At 36.3% G+C, this 17,934-nt stretch overlaps 2 protein-coding genes across 10 annotated transcripts in view; one reads left to right on the forward strand and one right to left on the reverse strand.

Moving 5' to 3' along the window:
* The window catches only part of OSBPL1A (oxysterol binding protein like 1A), a 266,965-nt gene that overhangs the window by 181,433 nt on the left and 67,598 nt on the right, over window positions 1–17,934 (reverse strand). For all 4 annotated transcript variants that reach the window (XM_053206295.1, XM_027068657.2, XM_015076139.3 and 1 more), the window contains 3 exons: window positions 7,608–7,719; window positions 2,364–2,449; window positions 1,074–1,218 (listed from right to left, as the gene is read on the reverse strand). In XM_053206295.1, coding sequence (XP_053062270.1) covers window positions 1,074–1,218; window positions 2,364–2,449; window positions 7,608–7,719 — 343 coding nt within the window. The remainder of the gene's footprint in view (window positions 1–1,073; window positions 1,219–2,363; window positions 2,450–7,607; window positions 7,720–17,934) is intronic.
* The window catches only part of LOC106978455 (E3 ubiquitin-protein ligase MARCHF11-like), an 84,708-nt gene that overhangs the window by 50,773 nt on the left and 16,001 nt on the right, over window positions 1–17,934 (forward strand). The gene's annotated exons all lie outside the window — the stretch shown is intronic.

Consider the following 17,934-nt stretch of genomic DNA (forward strand, 5'->3'; position numbering starts at 1 on the left):
TACAGCTATATAAATCAACAACTACCATGGAGTGTGATTTAGGAAACAATGAAGGTGAGCACAGGGTCCTGGTGGACTACTAAGAAGTCCTAATCCAGGTTGATGGTAGGCAGGGGGAAGCATCCTAAATAGTGATAATGGCCCTAATGCGATGTTCCCCCTTTGAATACCCGAGACACCTTTTGTAGCTTCTCTTGGGGTTATCTGATCCCATTTCTGATACTGTTATGCACAGAGTCAACACTCATTACCTGTACATTTGATATTTGCAGATTTGCCTATTGCTAAAATTTATCTGTAACCTCAAAATCAATACTTATCGCAATTTCTCAGTCATTCACAGGCACATCAAAAGTGGTGAAAAATTTGAGTCTTCTTAGGCGCATATTCCCAGCTGAGTTAGAAAAAGGTGATGCTCTGCCTGTTTCAGCTCTCATAGGTAAACAAATGTCCACATCATAGTCTATCCAGGGCCGCATTTTCACATTTTGTTTGCTTTTTGTTGGTGACTTCACTATTGAAACTGGCTGCTGAACATAGTACTGAATTATTATATAGTGTTGTTCCTAAGTGCAAGAGGGCTGTGATATGCTTTATGGAGAATATATGTGTAGCAGACAAGCTCTATTGAGGCATGAGTGACAGTGCTGTTGGCAGTAAGCTCTGTTAATGGATTAACAATATATATTAAAGGTGTTTTTAAATAGAAATACACACATAATGTATGTATTAATCAGTATAAAAATGTTGTGACCAGAACCTCTCAAGAACCCAACTCTTTTTCCCCCAGGAGTTAAATAACACGAATCAACTGTACTCTCTTTCCTCGAGGGAGTAACTCTATCTTAATCACAACTTCCTCCTAAGGAATAGGTATTATTATACAGTTAACTCTTAACTAGGAAGGAAATTAGTAAGTTTTTTTCTTTTGTGTGAATGCCTGGACTTCAAAATTAAGTAGGGGCCATATAGTTTAACAAAGGCTGGATCCTAACACAAAACAATTTTATATGGCATTAACTTATTTTTATAGTTTCAAAATGACCAACAATGGCTTTTACCAACATGCTTACCATTTTTGTTCTTCAAATTTGGGTCTGCTCCACTTTTTAGAAGCTTTAAGGCACATTGCTTATGAGCCCGATAAGCTGCACAGTGCAAGGGTGTATTTCCTAACTGATCCGAACAATTAACATCAGGAGGATTGGGCCTGTTGAGCTAACAAATGAAAAATGCAATGCAGAATTATATATCAAAGATGGATTTTCTCCCTTAAGACACAGGAAGGTGTAACTGATGTTCAGGTGGACCCTCCAACTATAGAACCAGGTGAACACCAGAGCTCTAGGATGCTAGACAGCCAGTGGCTTCTTGTTCCCTAAAACCAGCAAATCTATGTCACTTGCCATGCTCGTCCTCAAGGTGCCATGAAATCTTGGGTCCCACACTCCCCTGACAACAGACACCACACACTACACCAGTGCCACCCCACCCACTCCTGGACATTAAGATTTCACTAAGATTGGCTCACTTATACCCATTTTGTGATTCATAATTGTGACAGCAAAAATATACACCAGTCTACCACAGACAGTCATTCAGAAGAGTTAAAACCATAAAGGTTAAATGTGTTAAAGTTCTACTGAATTTGTTGTTCCCAACTGACTATTTTAAAAACTTCTTTATACAGTCTCCATTTCACAAAGATTAAAAAATGTTTTAGGTACTTTACTTGGAAACCAAAGAGGTCTTTTCAAATGAAAAGGCTGAAATAACTTTAAAGCAAATGGCAATGCTTCATTCTTCAATTTAGAACAAATTTAGTTCCATGTTTAATGAGACTACGTGGGAAATAGAAACTGGAAAGTAGGTCTCCAAAAGGAAAAAAAAATGGGTAAAGCTTTCAATCTGTTCTGACATGATATGAATATTCCCAAGTATTATCACATATTTGTACGTTACTTTCTAAAAGTGTAGCATACCCTTCAGAAATGATTGCTTATCAGAATTAGAGAAACTTGTTCCTTTATAGGATCTTACATATTATGTTTCAATTTAAATTGGCTTAATTTGAAAAAATACAATTGTCTTACATAATGTATTCGCCTTGAAAAATCAGATTCTTAATTTATCAGATTTTCACAGTAGGGAGTGGGGACATAAATCACAAATTCATAGAAAACAATCCTTAAAATGTATCTTGCTTAAACTATTATATGCCAAGTGCTTTCAGATATTTAAGGACTTTTGTACTACTATTATAATCTCAAGTATTTTAGCCCCGCAATTTGACTACATTATGAAGTGTTAACGTAAAGTTACAATTTTCCTGAAGGGTAAAGAACTAAGACATGTTGTTTTACCAGAGCTAGGAGTTCTGCTGTTCTGCCTTCTCTCGCTGCTGCTAAAAGTTCTTCTTCAAGCTTTCTTTGTTGAGTCCTTTCTACAGCTGCAAAAGGAAAGTATATGTTACTCTACTTCTAGTCAGAATCCTATTAGCAACATCATTAACAGGATGTATGAATAAAGTGACTGTGGGGAAAAAGTCACAATATTTTGAATTATAATTCAAATATAGTTAAAGACTTATTGTTATTCTCACTGCCTTGAATTTCAGATAAGGGAGTTCAACGCCTTTTAGGTGCATATGAATTTATGTTTTCAATTCAGAAGTCTAAGTATCTTACTATAACACCCATCACAGATAATTATGAATTACTTTTGCATGCTGAAATACTATTACACATCTGCCTTGATAAATTGGAGAGTAGCACTCACACCTTCTAGAACCTTAGAATCCGTTAAAAATAACAAGAAACAGCACTGGTAGAAGATGTACAAACCATGTAAGTAGATCTATACATACGTATATACTTCCACCTAATAGAAGACTTATTTTAACAAATTCTATAGCACCTAGTATATGCCAAGTACTATTCAAAGCACTTTAAAAATAACTTCCAGTTATAAAATAAGTAAGTCCCAGAGATGGAAAAAATACAGCATACAGGATAAGGCCAGTATTTTAGTAATACTGCATGCTGACAGGTAACTACATTTACCACGGTGAACACTGCATAACATATAAAAATCAAATCACTTTGTAACATACCTGAAACTAACAAAACACGGTAGGTCATCTATACTTCAATATTAAAATTTGAAAAAAATATATTAGCTCATTAAATCCTCATAACTATGCTATGAAGTAGGTGTTACTATTATTCTGATTGTATAGATGAAGAGACTGAGGCATTAAGAAGTTAAGGAATTAAACTAAGGTCACACAGCTAGGAAATGGAGGAGCTGGGATCTGAACTTGTGCAGGCTGGTTCCAGAGACCATGCTCTTACCACTATTCTATCCTGCTTCTTAAATCACACTTGCACAGAAAGAGAACAGGCAATTTGATTTAAGAAACTGCAATATGCAATAAGGTCTCTTTTTGCTAGATTTGAATTCTGTTCTGGCTTAAAAAAAACAATTTCACAGGAAGGCTCAGTAACCTCACTTAAAACATGTGCATAATATCCTTTACAAAGGCTGCAAGGGAGAAACTATAAAAGGTTTCTCAGGTCTTCCTGGCTGAAGTAAGGTCATGGACTAAAAAGCAGGTTGGGGAGCCAAGTGACTGGGGAAACACTATGAATGCGATCGTGGATACAGCTATAGCTAGAACTAGTTTAGCTTTAAGAAAAGATGGACAGTCCTAACATACCATCATCTTCTATCCTCACATTTCTGTTTCCACACCCAGACTCCCTCCCCACCTCAAAGGAAGGCACCCAAGCCTCTGCATAAGCTCTTAATGGCTTCTTCTTTTGCTGCGATTCACACTCTTCAGTGTTTCCTCTTACTGGTCCTGGGGCTACTGCACCATGAGCTCTGAGAACAGTCACATTCCTATCCCTCTTGTATGTACTTCTACTCCTGCATGTGTTACCCAGAGCTGTAAGTTATCGCTAGCAGTCAGGTACTGTTCTTACTCTTCTGTGTATCCTAGCCATTTATGACAGTGTCTGGCACGACGTGTATTTGGTCAATAAATATTTACTAAATAAGCAAACAATGCTTAATCGTGTTGGTTCTAGACTTCATGGAAAAGAGGTAAAGGGTACCCTAATGTTTCTTTTTAGATTGCCTAGGTTCATAAATGAAGGAAAATGGGGTTTTGGAGTTGCAAACACTGCATACATTCCTGTCCTCTGTTCATTAAAGACACTGAAAGATTATTGATGCAGCCAACAAAAAGGAAAAATTCCAGCTGGGGAGATGAGGCTTCCAGAGTGTTGGTAACATTCTGTTCCTTGATCTGTTGCTTACATTGATGTGTTCTGTTTGTGAAAATAGTGAGCTATACATTAATTATGTATACTTTTATCCATATATTTTATACCTCAATAAATGTTTTCAAAGGAAATATTCCATTCAAAAAATTCATTTGTCCTATAAATTTTAATTCAATTTTATTTTTTAAGTAAGTTTATTTTGGAGAGAGAGTGAGCAAGCACATGTGCAAGCAAAGGAGGGGCAGAGACAGGGAGAGAGAGAATCCCAAGCAGGCTCTGTGCTCTCCACATAGAGCTCAACGCAGGGCTCAATCTCACTAACCATGAGATCATGACCCGAGCAGAAACCAAGAGTCGGATGCTTAACTGCCTGAGTCACCCAGGCATCCCTAAATTTTAATTTTAATATGACAAACTAATTATCTATCTTTCGTTTGAATCTGCATCCCGAGTTAATAGGGAGTGCAGAGATCATGAAGTTTAACTCCCTCCTAACAACACTCTTATGTATATGCACAGGGCAGGTTAAATAGCAATACACTTGAAATGGAGGTAAGAACCTGGCAAATGTCCTTCACTGACAACAGAAAAATCACCATTTTGCAATCTCCATAGTAAGAAGTGATTCAGGACGAGAATCATTAATGCTGAAATCAGTTATTAAAAGATTAATGGTAAACAGGAAATTTGAATTTTTCTCCCCATAGATTAGTACTTACAAAGGGAGGGGGTATCTCTACAGTGGAGCACTGGGTTATCAGAGATAACATTACCAGTAATAGAACAAAATAAACAATGTTTCCTCCTAACGTGTGATGCACTGGTAAAGGATACAACCTCACCATTCCTGCCAAAAAGCAGATCCTGAATCTAAAATATATGAAAAGATTAAAAAAAAAACCCAAACTGAGACATTCTACAAATAATTCTATAATTTCCTTCCTCTTCAAAAAGGTCAAGATCATGACAAACAAAGGCTAAGGACTTATTCCAGATAAAGGAGACTAAAGCAATCTGTCAACACAATGAGAGATTCTGGATTGGATTCTGAATTGGGGGAAAAATTCTACAAAGGACATTATTTGGGCAATTGACAAAATCTGAATATAAACTATATTATTAGTGATAAATTTTTGGAAATTGGTAGTTATATTGTGATTATGTAAGAAGATATCCTTGTTCTTAAGGGATACATACTGAAATACTTAGAAGTACCACTTTCTAGAAGTTACTCCCAAATAGTTCTACAAAAAATATTAAGGAACATTACTATATAAAAGGATACACCAGATGTGGCAAAATGTTAATGACTACTGAATCTAAGTGAAGGACATACAAGTTTTCATTGCACTATAACTGAAACTTCCCTGTAGGTTAGAAATTTCTCAAAATAAAATGAAAGACAAATGGTATGTAGAAGAAGGTATTCCTCTCTAGTGCCTGACCCATAGTAGTCTAACCTCTTTCCAGGTAACTCCAATCATGTGAACTCCCTACACCTTAAAGTGCAACCCAAGCCATTATTACAATACACAGGACCCAAAGATGAACCCCTGGCACTCCATCAACTGGACCAACAACTGGCTCTGTTCTAGCACAAATAAGATTACAATATAACACTTCTTTAGATGCTTGAGTAAAATTTTGTTGTGACCACTGAGATCTGTGCTTCTGGGGTGAAACTCTTCCTGTCTCTAGTGCCCTACCCCATGATGTGGTTTCTGTTCTACCTATAGTCTTGGGGGGCTACTAGATGCACTCCCTGAAGTCTGAGCCACTTAAGGCGCTATCCACAAATTATATCTGGCTAAGGTAATCTCATCAGAGCAGAGTCAAATAACTTTCTCCTTCCATTTCCCAGGATTGCACCTTATTAGCTGACAAACTATACGTCAATGGAGCCCTTGTCCTTAGTGCATTTGAGTTTTGGGGAGATAGAACATGTCTTCATGATTGGCCCCACTAAATGTCAACTTGTCAGGCGAGCCTCAGTTCCAGGTTCTCATTTTGTTACAATTAAAATAACAGAACAAGGGCACCTGGCTGGCTCAGTTGGTAGACCATGTGACTTGATCTCAGGGTCATGAGTTTGAGCCCCATGTTGGGTGTAGAGATTACTTTAAAAATAAATTTAAAAAAGGATAGGATATGGTCAAGGACAGGACACCTCAGCCTCCCAGTTAGATCATAATATATTAAAGGGCAGGGATCACATCTAATATGTGCAATCTCCCAAAAAAATCACATAAGACAGAGCTTTAGAGAAGATGTTTAGTTGATATGCCTGTTCATTTTAAATCAAAGGGTTTTATTTTCAAGGCAAGAGTTAAGACAGTGACCTAAGGATGTCTGACAAAACTTAAAACTTAAGCAGATTTGTCAAATTTGCCATAATATTGTATGATCAAATCTTCAAAAAAAATTAAAAGTAGAAAGGTAGTAGACATGAGAAGGAGTATGGTTGATAGGCTGACATTATTTTCTAACTAGAAAACAAGAGAAAATTTTAGTTTTCAAGGACAACTGGAAAATAGAAAAAAGATACTGGTTTTTACATAGCTAAACATACTAATAATTAAGAAATACCCTTTAAATACTGAATTATCTTACCTTTCCCTGAATTGCAAAACAAAGAAACACAGGATATGTGCTCTCTACTACAGAGTAGAAATTAAGAAATCTTCTCTTCTCTAGCATAGAAATACTACCAAAAAATAATTATAGTAAAGCCCTGGCCACTCAGAGGATAATCTTAATGCATGAGAGTTTCCCAATGTAAGAATCAAAATATGTTTGTTTTATTCTATTTTAGAGAAATTGCTCTGAGTTATTGCAGACTCGTATCTTCTTTAACATAATTTAATATCTGGAGTTTCTAACGACGATGCTGATCCTTCAGGAAATTACTGTCAGCCGTTGTGCTACAATGCAGTCCTCAGGACAACGGAGCAGGCCAGCATCAAACGACTCCCACCAGCTGCACCTCTCACAGCTTCACTGTCCTCCACTTCTGTATCCTTTGTTATGATGTTTCTGCAGCCTACCAGCCACATTCTTCATGTCTCTCACTTTCTACTTTCCATTCTGTTGCAGATTTGATCATACAACATTATGGCAAGTTTTACCAACCTGTTTAAGTTTTAAAGCTGTGAGGAAAACTCAAATAATTTTGTGTCTAATCAGGGACTCCAAGATTGCATTCTCTTTAGAGCATAAGCGCAGTGCAGTCTATTCTGGCATCCCAGAAGCTATTTCTACTTATAGTCTGAACCTTGGCTATCATTAAAGTCATTACTGTTTAAGATCCATAATATTTACCTTCAAGCATGTTCCTGATTTCTTTGTCATAAGTGACTTCTTTTGCAGTCTGCCCACTCCCATTAACAACAGCAGTATCTGCATTATATTCTAAAAGAAGCATTACCAGCTCCTAAAAAAGCAGAAAAATTGTTTTTAGTTATTAAACTAAGACTTTATTATAACCCTTTTCCAAATTAGTAATTACTACCAAGTTTCTATAATAGAAACAAGAACCATAGGAATCTGTGTATTATTACATCAGTTGTATCTACAATAAGTGAATACTAAGTACAGTAAGTTGAATAGAGCCAACTCTTGAATGACACAGGTTTGAACAGGGCAGGTCCACTTACATGCAGATTTAAAAAATACAGCACATTACTGTAAATATATTTTCTCTTCCTTACATTTTCTTAGTAATATTTTTTCTCTAGCTTACTTTTTTCTAAGAATAGAGTCTATAGTACATATAACATACAAAATATGTGTTGATTAATGTTTATGTTATTAGTAGGGCTTCCAGTCAGCAGTGGGCTATTAGAAGTTTTGGGGGAGTCAAAGGTACATGTAAATTTTCAGTTGTGCAGGGCTCAGTGCCCCATCCTGTGTTGTTCAAAAGGTCAACCGTACAATTTAGCTAACTGTAATAACTGATGATTACCCAGACAATTGCCAATCCACAATTAACACAAACTTCTATAATTGATTTTTAAATAAATTATCGGATTGTTTTAACAAACTGATTCACGTGATTAAACCAAATGTATAAGTTAGCAAAGCCATTACTGAAATTGCAGCGGATAAAACATTCATTTAACGTTATTCCTACAACACCTGTTGAAAAAAAATTTCCCCAACAGACCAAGATTAAAAAAAAAATGTGAGATGTATAATACATAGACCCTCATCTTCTAAAGTGATACAGACTAGGGGCACCTGGCTGTAGGCAGTAGGTATGGGCACCGGACACTAGGTAGAACATGTGACTCTTAAAGTGATACAGACTGATAGGATACACTGCCAAAGGCATGGTTTGTAATGAAGCAAACACTCCCCTAAAATAAATATTCAACAATGAATAATTAACTATATCATTCATATTTACTCTAAGCAGTTAACTGCTCTGACAAATTTCAGACTAATCAGCAATGTATAGAAGTCCAGCATCACTGGTTCAGTTCAGTTATACAACTTAACAGGGCAGCAGAAATGAAGAAGAATGCAGATTTGCAGGAGAATGCTAGAGATCTGATGTTCAATGTTAGTACCCAGGGGTACTGGTGGATGTGGTAACACTAGGGCAGGATGAAATACAATGCTATTATAACTGCCAGGTTGATCGCATGCACAGATACATATGAAAGAATATCTTGTGTCATCACGTGTTATGTTTTCCCATGAGTTACATTTTTCCTTTGGACCAAAAAACCTCCCATGTACTTTCCAAAAAAAAAATTTTTTTTTAACTAAGAAATGCTTAAATACAACCTAAAAAACACAGTAAGTAGAAAACAAAATACTCATTGTCCTAGTCTATGACCACTATAAACATTCTGGTGTATTTCTTTCTAATCCTTTTTCCTATGCATGAGTCAGAGTTTTTTTTAAACACAACTTTTATATTAAAGTTGCTTATGTTATAACTCCTTTCACCTAATATATCATGTATTTTCCAGGATATTACATAGTATCTATATAATGATCTAAAAGATTTTTCACAGCTGAATATTATTCTAGAAAATATATTATGACATTTAAAATAGAAAAATGGTTAATATTTTAATAAAGTGAATTCTAATAAAATTTTAGAATTTCCTGTCACCTTAAAGGCAGCATTTTGGGAAAAGTGTTTTCATATGACTAAAGAAAGTAAAACAACCCACAGAATGACAGAAAATATTTACAAATCATGTATCAGATAAGAGACTTATATCCAGAATAAAGAACTTTAACTCAAAAAGATAAATAACTTACTTTAAAAATGGGCAAAGACAAAATGAACAATCAGAAAACAAAACTAAGCAAAACTTTTTAATTCCATTTACAATAGCATCAAAGGAAATAAAATACTTAGCAATAAACTCAATCATGGAGGCAAAAGACTTGTACAGTAAAACTTTAAAACATGGCTGAAAGAAATTAAAAATGACAAAAAGGGAAAACATCTAATGTTCACAGATAGTTAGGCTTAAGACTTAATAATAAAATGTGAATACCACCCAAAGCAATTTATAGATTCACTGGAATACCTATCAAATCCTAAGGATGCTTTTCCCAAAAAATAGAAAATCCCATCCTACAACTCATATGGAATCTCAATGGACCCTGAACAAATAGTACTGGGGAAAAAAAGTAAGAGATCTCACACTGCCTGATTTCAAAATTTACCTTAAAGCTACAGTAATCAAAACTGTGGTAATGGCATAAAGACAGACCTATAGACCAATGGAAGAGGATAGAGAGTCCAGAAATAAAGTTTCACATATATGCTCAAATGATCTCCAACAAGGGTGCCAAGACCATTCTAAGGGGAAAATTCCAACAAACAGTGGGAAAACTGGATACCCACATGGAGAACAAAACAAACAAAATGGAGTTGGATCTGTACCCTACGCCATACACAAAAACTAAATCAAAATGGATCAAAGACCTAAAGTGTGAGATCTAAAACAATAAAGATCTTAGAAGGACACCTAGCAGAAAAACTCCAAGACGCTGGATATAGCAATGAATTTTGGCTATGACACACAAAGCACAGGCAAAAAGGAAACTGGACCACATCAAAATTTAAAACTTTGAACATCAAAGGGCATATCAAGAGAGTGAAAAGGCAATCCAGAGAATAGGAGAAAATACTTGCAAATCATGTGTCTGATAAAGTTATATCCAGAATATGTAAGTAACTCCTAAAACTCAACAAAAACCCCCAAACAATCCAACTTAAAAATGGGCAAAAAATGTGAAAAAGCTACAAGCTATATGATTCCAACTACACACTACTCTGGAAAGAGCAAAACTATGGAGACAGTAAAATTATCAGTAGTTGCCCAGGGCTGGACTAGGGAGAGGAATAAACAGGCAGAGTGCAGAGACAGTGAAAATACTCTGTATGATGCTATAATGGTAGATACATATTATTATACCTTTGTCCTAACCCAAAGAACATAGAAGATTGAACCCTAAAATAAACTATGGACTGAGGGGGGAGGGGGGGTTTCTGATAGGTCAATACAGGTTCAGCAATTGTAACAAATGGACCACTCTGGTGGAAAATGATAATGGGGGAGGCTATGCATGAGTGGAGACAGGGCACATGTAAGAAATCTCTATCTTACTCCATGAATTTTGCTGTGAACCTGAAGGTGCTCAAATTTAAGACCTCAAAATAAAAATATATATATATTTTTAATTTAAATATATTTATTTATATATTATATATATTATATTATAATATATATTATATATATATTATATTATATATATAATATATATTATATCATATATATTAAAATATATATTTTAAATAAACGGGCACAGGACTACAACCGACTGTTCTCCAAAGAATGGCTGAGAAGTACACAAATAGATGCTGAACATTTGCGTTACAGACATGGAAATCAAAAACAAATGAGGTAATATTTGACAACCATTATAATGCCTAAAATTAAGAAGAATGACAAGTGTTGGCGAGGATGTGGAGAAACTGGAACCTTCATACAATGCTAGTGGGAATGTAAAATGGTGCAGATGCTTTGGTAAACAGTTGGACAGCTCTGCAAAATACTAAACATAAAGATGCTATAGGATGCAGCAATTCCACTTCTTAGGTACACACCCAAGAAAAATGAACTGAATGATAAAATCTTACACATAAATGTTCAGAGCAGCATTATTCATAACACCTGAAAAGTGAAAACAACCCAAATGCCCATCAGTTGATAAATGGATAAATAAAATGTCCACACAATGGAACATTATTTGTCAAGAAAAAAGAATGAATTACTAACATATGCCATGTCATGGATGAACCATGAAAATATTAAACTAAAAGAAGCCAGTCACAGAAGACCACATATTACACGATTCCATTTATATTAGATTCCAGAACAGGCACATCCATAGAGATAGATGAGTAATTGCCTGGGGAGGAGGGGAAGAGGGAACAGGGAGTTAGAGGAGTATGTGGCTTCTTTTTGGAGTGATGAAAATGTTCTAAAACTGTTGACGGTCTGTTAACATAGTTGAGTCACTGAATTGTGTACTTTAGATGGCTGAATTGTTCAGTGTATGAAACAGATCGCAAAATTGCTTAAAAAATGATTAGAGTTATTCAAGCCTGGTACCACATTGGCACATTTGAGTTAAGGAATGTTATTTCTCAACCTATTTAATAGCTCACCTAATTGCCTTATACCATTTTTGCAACTGCACAGAGTTCAAGTGATTAGCCTGATATGATCTTTAGGAAGGCTATAACAATTAATGTGGAACTTGAATGATCTAAATCCCCAAAGGGACAGACTATGGAGAATGGGCAGAGGAAATGGGATGAGCAAAGGTACAGAGAAATACCTCTGTTAAGAGAAAAGAATGTGCTTCAATAATGAGGAAAAGGGCATAGGGAGCAAACAGGGCAATGTGGAGTTGCTATATGCAATTATAGGGAGCTCAGGTTGTCTGAAAGGTAAAGGGATACGTGTGGAAGGTTTCAGAAGAATCGTATCAGATTACAAGTTGGAAAAAGCAGTGGACCGCTGTGTGAAAAAGATTTAGAGCAAAAGTTCCCAGAATTTGCTTCCACAGCAGGATCAGTGTCCCCCATGAAATCTACAGAAATGCAAGTTCTCAGGCCCCATCTCAGACCCAATGAATCAGAAATGATGGGCACGGGGCCCCCAGCAACCTGTCTTTTAAGAAGCCCTCCAGGTGAGGAATATAAGCGCTCAGGCAGGAGCAGTATCAGAAAAGGTTGTTGTTCACTGAATCATAATTTGAAAAAAGAAGGCACCTTAAGAGACTAGTGGTTGGACTTCTAATCCAGGGACATGAATTAGACTACCTATCTGACATGTAGGTCAGTGCCTATTTTTAATGCCTCAGTGAGTAGAAGAGGTTTTAATTTTCTTTAAGAGTCTGTTGCAGGATCATTGTTCCTATGTTCAGAATAAAGTAAGCCTAACTGTGTTTCTCTATGCCAAAATTAAAGACCATCCTGCCTTCTTAACCACTTTGCCCAGACACCAAACAATGAGTCATTATCTTCCTCTTCACCTCCCAGGACCTGGAATTCCTAATCTAGTCCTGAGTAGTCAGTGGTGCTTTACAAAAGTCCCCAACTCCATCCACTTCTCCCTCACAGTCACTTGTCACCAGCTGAATATGTGGCTCTCCACTCTTGTTATTCACTTCACATGCGTAAACTTTCAACATTATGCAAGACTCTCCACGAATCAGAGAAAACAAACTTAGATAATGAATAACAAAGGGATCCCAAAATCAGAGCTGACATTAGCATACTGACCGGGCTTCCCCCCCACCCCCCCGCACAGGGTGGAATTAAGAGATTTCAAAATTAGAAAAGTAATTGGGGAGACAGAGCAGTCCAGGTAAAGAGCAAGGAGTTTGTTCTCAAGTGGAGACAGCAAAAAGGAGGATTTAAAGTAAAACATATTTCAACAACCAACTCAAATACTGCAAAAGGAGCAGATGTAGAGGAGGAGGAGTCCCACTTTAGAAGCATGAAGTTTCAAGATTCCTGAGGGCAGGTAAGGACGTCCAACATGCAGCCCAACAGAGGACCTGTATGCCTGGAGAGAAGCAGGAGGTCCAAACACGTATTTCTAAATAATCCCCCAGGAAAAATAATGAAGCCATAAGAGGACGTGGCTTTCATTATGGGGAAAGTTTCAAGGGAAAAGGGAAGAGTGGTTAAAAAAAAAAAATCAGAGAAGCACCTATAATAAAGGGTACAGAAAAAAACAATAGGAACCATCAAAGCAACCAGATATGCCACAAGAAGAGTCTCTCCTCCCAGAAGTGATCAGCTTTGTTAGGTACAGAAACATAGGTACAGAAAAATGTGAAAACAGAAAATCTTAAAAACAGTAAACCACTGACACTGATGACCTTGAAGAAAACATTCAGTGCATGGGTAGAGCCAGGATCTCTACTACAAAGAGTCAAAATAACCAGGTGCTAAGGAAGCTGAAAAAGAGTAGACACATTTAAATATTTTTTAAAAGTCAGAAAACATGCATCTTGCTCAAAGAAGGTTTCCTTCCCACCCAATCTCAAGTAGCATGTGCCCACCCCCTAACTCCTTTCCCTTTGCCCAGTTTGAATTATTTTCATAGTGTGTTAACTTCCTGTACCTACTGTCTGTTCTCCCCTATGAAGTTTGTCCACTTTGTTCATTGTTATATCCACTCCACGCAAAACGGCTACTCATTTAATATTTATTCCTAAATAAATATATTTTGCTTAAAATATTCCTGGTCAAGATAGCATTTTGACCAATTTGTCAAACAACTAACTACCAAGAAGGCGGAGTAAAGTATTAACTTTGAGCCTAATACCTTTTTTTTTTTAATGGGTGCCACATAGTACATTCGGCCTAGTAGTACACAACAAAGATTACAGCAAAACAAAATTAACACAACTGTAAATCGTGCCCCTAAACTGCCCTAATCCACTCTGCTTAGTAAATTGTCATTCCCTTACTGTACCATTACTCTGCTACCATAATAGAATTCATCTCAAACACTTAGAGAAAAATGCCCATACCCAGATTGTTTTTTAATAATAGCTTTAGGACATAAGTCGCATACCATAAATTTCACCCTTTTAAAGCGCAGTTCTGTGGCTTTTAGTATATTCACAGAGTTGTGCACAACCGTCACTATCTAATTTCAGAACATTTCATTACCTCAAAAAGAAATCTTACCCATTAACCACTCCCCAATCCTCCTTTACACCCCTGGCAACCACTAATCTACCTTCTGTCTATGGATTTGCCTATTCTGAATATTTCTATAAATGGAATTATCCAATATGCAGTGGCTTTTTGTGTATGGCTTCTTTCACTCAGCACGTATCCAAGGTTTCTTTGTGTTTCAGCATATGTCAGTACTTCATTCCTTGGTATAGCTGCCTAACATTCCAACAGTATGGATGCACCACACTTTGTTTATCTATTCATTAGTTAATGAACATCTAGGTTGCATCCACCTTTGGGTTATTATGATGTTATGACCATTCCCATGTTGATTTTTTAAAATTAATCTACTTTTAGCAGAAATTCCACATGAAAATTTTACTGCCTTTTTTTTTAATGTTTATTTTTGAGAAAGAGCGCGCGCGCACGAGTGGGGGAGGAGCAGAGAGAGAGAGGGAGGCACAGAATCTGAAACAGGCTCCAGGCTCTGAACTGTCAGCACAGAGCCCAACGCGGGGCTCGAACTCACAAACCGTGAGATCATGACCTGAGCCGAAGTCGGATGCTCAACCGACTAAGCCACCCAAGTGCCCGTGAAAATTTTACTTCTTGTAAAGCAATCTCTTAATGCAGTCTTCAGGTTTCAAAGTTAGAAAAAAGAAATAATTTCTACAAATTATGATCACTGAACTCTTAGAATTTAGGAGAGGTTCAAGAAAACTACTTCAACAATGAGTTGTAACTTCAATACAATTCTAAGGGAAATATCACAATACTTTGCGGGGGGCTCACTATATTGACACATTGTATTAGAGAAAGCAGGGAAATGTGTTAAAACATTTAAAATATAGCTATAAAAAACATACCATGCATATATGGCCAATTAATTTACAACAAAGGAGCCAAGAACATACAATGGGGAAAGGACAGTCTCTTCAACAAATGGTGCTGGAAAAATTGGACAGTCGCATGCAAAAGAATGAAATTGGACCACTATCTGACACCATACACAAAAAGTAACTCTACATGGATTAAAGATTTGAACCCAAGACCAGGAAACCATAAAACTCCTAGAAGGAAATGTAGGCAGTACACACCTTAACATGTGTCGTGGTGATGACTAAAGGTAACAAAAGCAAAAAATTAAAAAATGAAAGTAAAAAGTAAGTGGGACTATATCAAACTAAAAGACTTCTGCAGAGCAAAAGAAACGATCGGCAAAATGAAAAGGCAACCAACTGAGGCATCTGGGTGGCCTCTCAGTCGGTTAGGCATCCAACTTCAGCTCAGGTCATGATCTCAGGGTTCCTGAGTCTCAGCCCCACTTCAGGCTCTCTGCTGCAGCACAGAGCCCACTTCAGATTCTCTGTCCCCCTCTCTCTGCCCTTGCTCACTTTTTCTCTAAAATAAATAAACATTAAAAAATCTTACAGAAAAAAAAAGGCAACCAACTGAATGGGAGAAAATATTTGCAAATTGTATGTCTGATAAGGGGTTAATATCCAAAATACACAAAGAATTCCTTCAACTCAACAGCAGAAAAACAATCCAATTAAAAGATGAGCAGAGGATCCAAATGGACATTTTTTGGAAGAAGGTATACAGATGGCTGACACATATGAAAAGATGCTATACATCACTAATCATCAGGGAACACAAATCAAAACCACAATGAGTTACCACCTCATACCTGTGAGAATGGTGGTTATCAAAACACGTGTTGGTGAGGATGTGGAAAGAAAAAAAAAAAAAAAGGATTCCCACGCCTGTGCACTGTTAGTGGGAATGTGAATGGGTGCAACTATGGAAAACAGTATGGAGGTTCCTCAAAAAATTAAAAATAGAATATACGACTGGGCAATCTCATTTCTAGGTATTTATCTACAGAAAACAAAAATACTAACCCAAAAAGATACCAGCACACCTATGTTCGCTTCGGTATTATTCACTATAGCCAAGATACGTAAACAACCTCAATGTCCATCAATGGATGAATGGAATAAAGAAATGGCGGTATACATATACAATGGAGTATTATTCAGCCATAAAAAGGAGGAATATGTTGCCATTTGCAACAACATCGATGGACTGCAAGGACATTGTGCTAAGTGAATAAGTCACAGAGAAAAACAAATACTACATGATTTTCCTTACAGGAATCTAAAACAAAAAACCAAACTCAAAGATAGAACAGACTGATGGCTGCCAGATGCAGGGGGTGGAGGGGTAGACAAAATGAGTAAAGCATATCAAAAGGTACAAACTTCCAGTTATAAAGGAAATAAATCATGAGGATATAATGCACAGCACAGGGACTATAGTTAATACTGTACTACATATTCAAAAGTTAAAAGTAGATCTGAAAAGTTCTCACAAGAAAAATCTATTTACAGTGATGGATGTTAACTATACTTACCGTGATCATTTTGCAACATATACAAATATTGAATCCTTATGTTATATACCTGAAACTAATGTTACAAATTAATTATACCTCAATTTTTTTTTAAAGATTATGGGGCTTGAACTCACAACCCCAAGATCAAGAGTTGCATGCTCCACCAACTGAGCCAGCGAGATGCCCCAATTATACCTCAACTGTTTTAAAAGGTTATATTTTTTAAAAGCTAGTGACTTAAAATAGTAAGCTTTAATTATCCAATAGCCATACATGTGGAAATACAATTCCCCAAACTTAGGCAAATAAAGTATTCCTCCAAATCCAAATTTTTATTGAAAAATATCAGCAGCTGTGCATCTGAAAAATGATGCATGATTTCCTAAGATCATAATAAATCAAGAGCAAATTTAAGGCTAGATTTGATATTAAAAAAGTTATTTCTAAAAAAAATTACATACCAATACCTAATATTTAATTAACATTTACAACGTATCAGACACTGTTCCAAGAGTTTCATTAACTCATTTAAATTTTCACAAAAATCCTGTGTGGCAGGTACTATTATAACCCCTTTTTAAAAATGGGAAAGCTGAGGCACTGAGGTCAGTATGTGTTATATACACTCACATGAAAACACACCACAGTCTACTATACAAATTCAACAAAGTTCACACTACAACGAAAGTCAGCAAGCCCTACTCATGCTTACCGACCTCTACAAGTTTTGAGAAACATCACTCTTAAATGTGAATTAATAGCCAATTACAACCAAGATTTGAGATCTGACTAGCACAAAGGACAAAGATCAAGAGAGGTAAGAAAAAAAACTTCAAAAATGAAGAAAACCTTAAAAAGAACACATCCTCAGAAAAATTAGATATTTCTTTATTAAACAAGAAATGAAGATTACAAAAAAGGGAACATTTAGAGAAAAATAAAGGACTCTTAAAAAATAATAGCAAATTAAATATTCAATAGAAAAATTGGAAGATCTCTCCCATGAAAATAGG

The sequence above is a fragment of the Acinonyx jubatus genome, chromosome D3 (assembly GCF_027475565.1).
Source record: "Acinonyx jubatus isolate Ajub_Pintada_27869175 chromosome D3, VMU_Ajub_asm_v1.0, whole genome shotgun sequence".
Lineage (NCBI taxonomy): Eukaryota > Metazoa > Chordata > Mammalia > Carnivora > Felidae > Acinonyx > Acinonyx jubatus.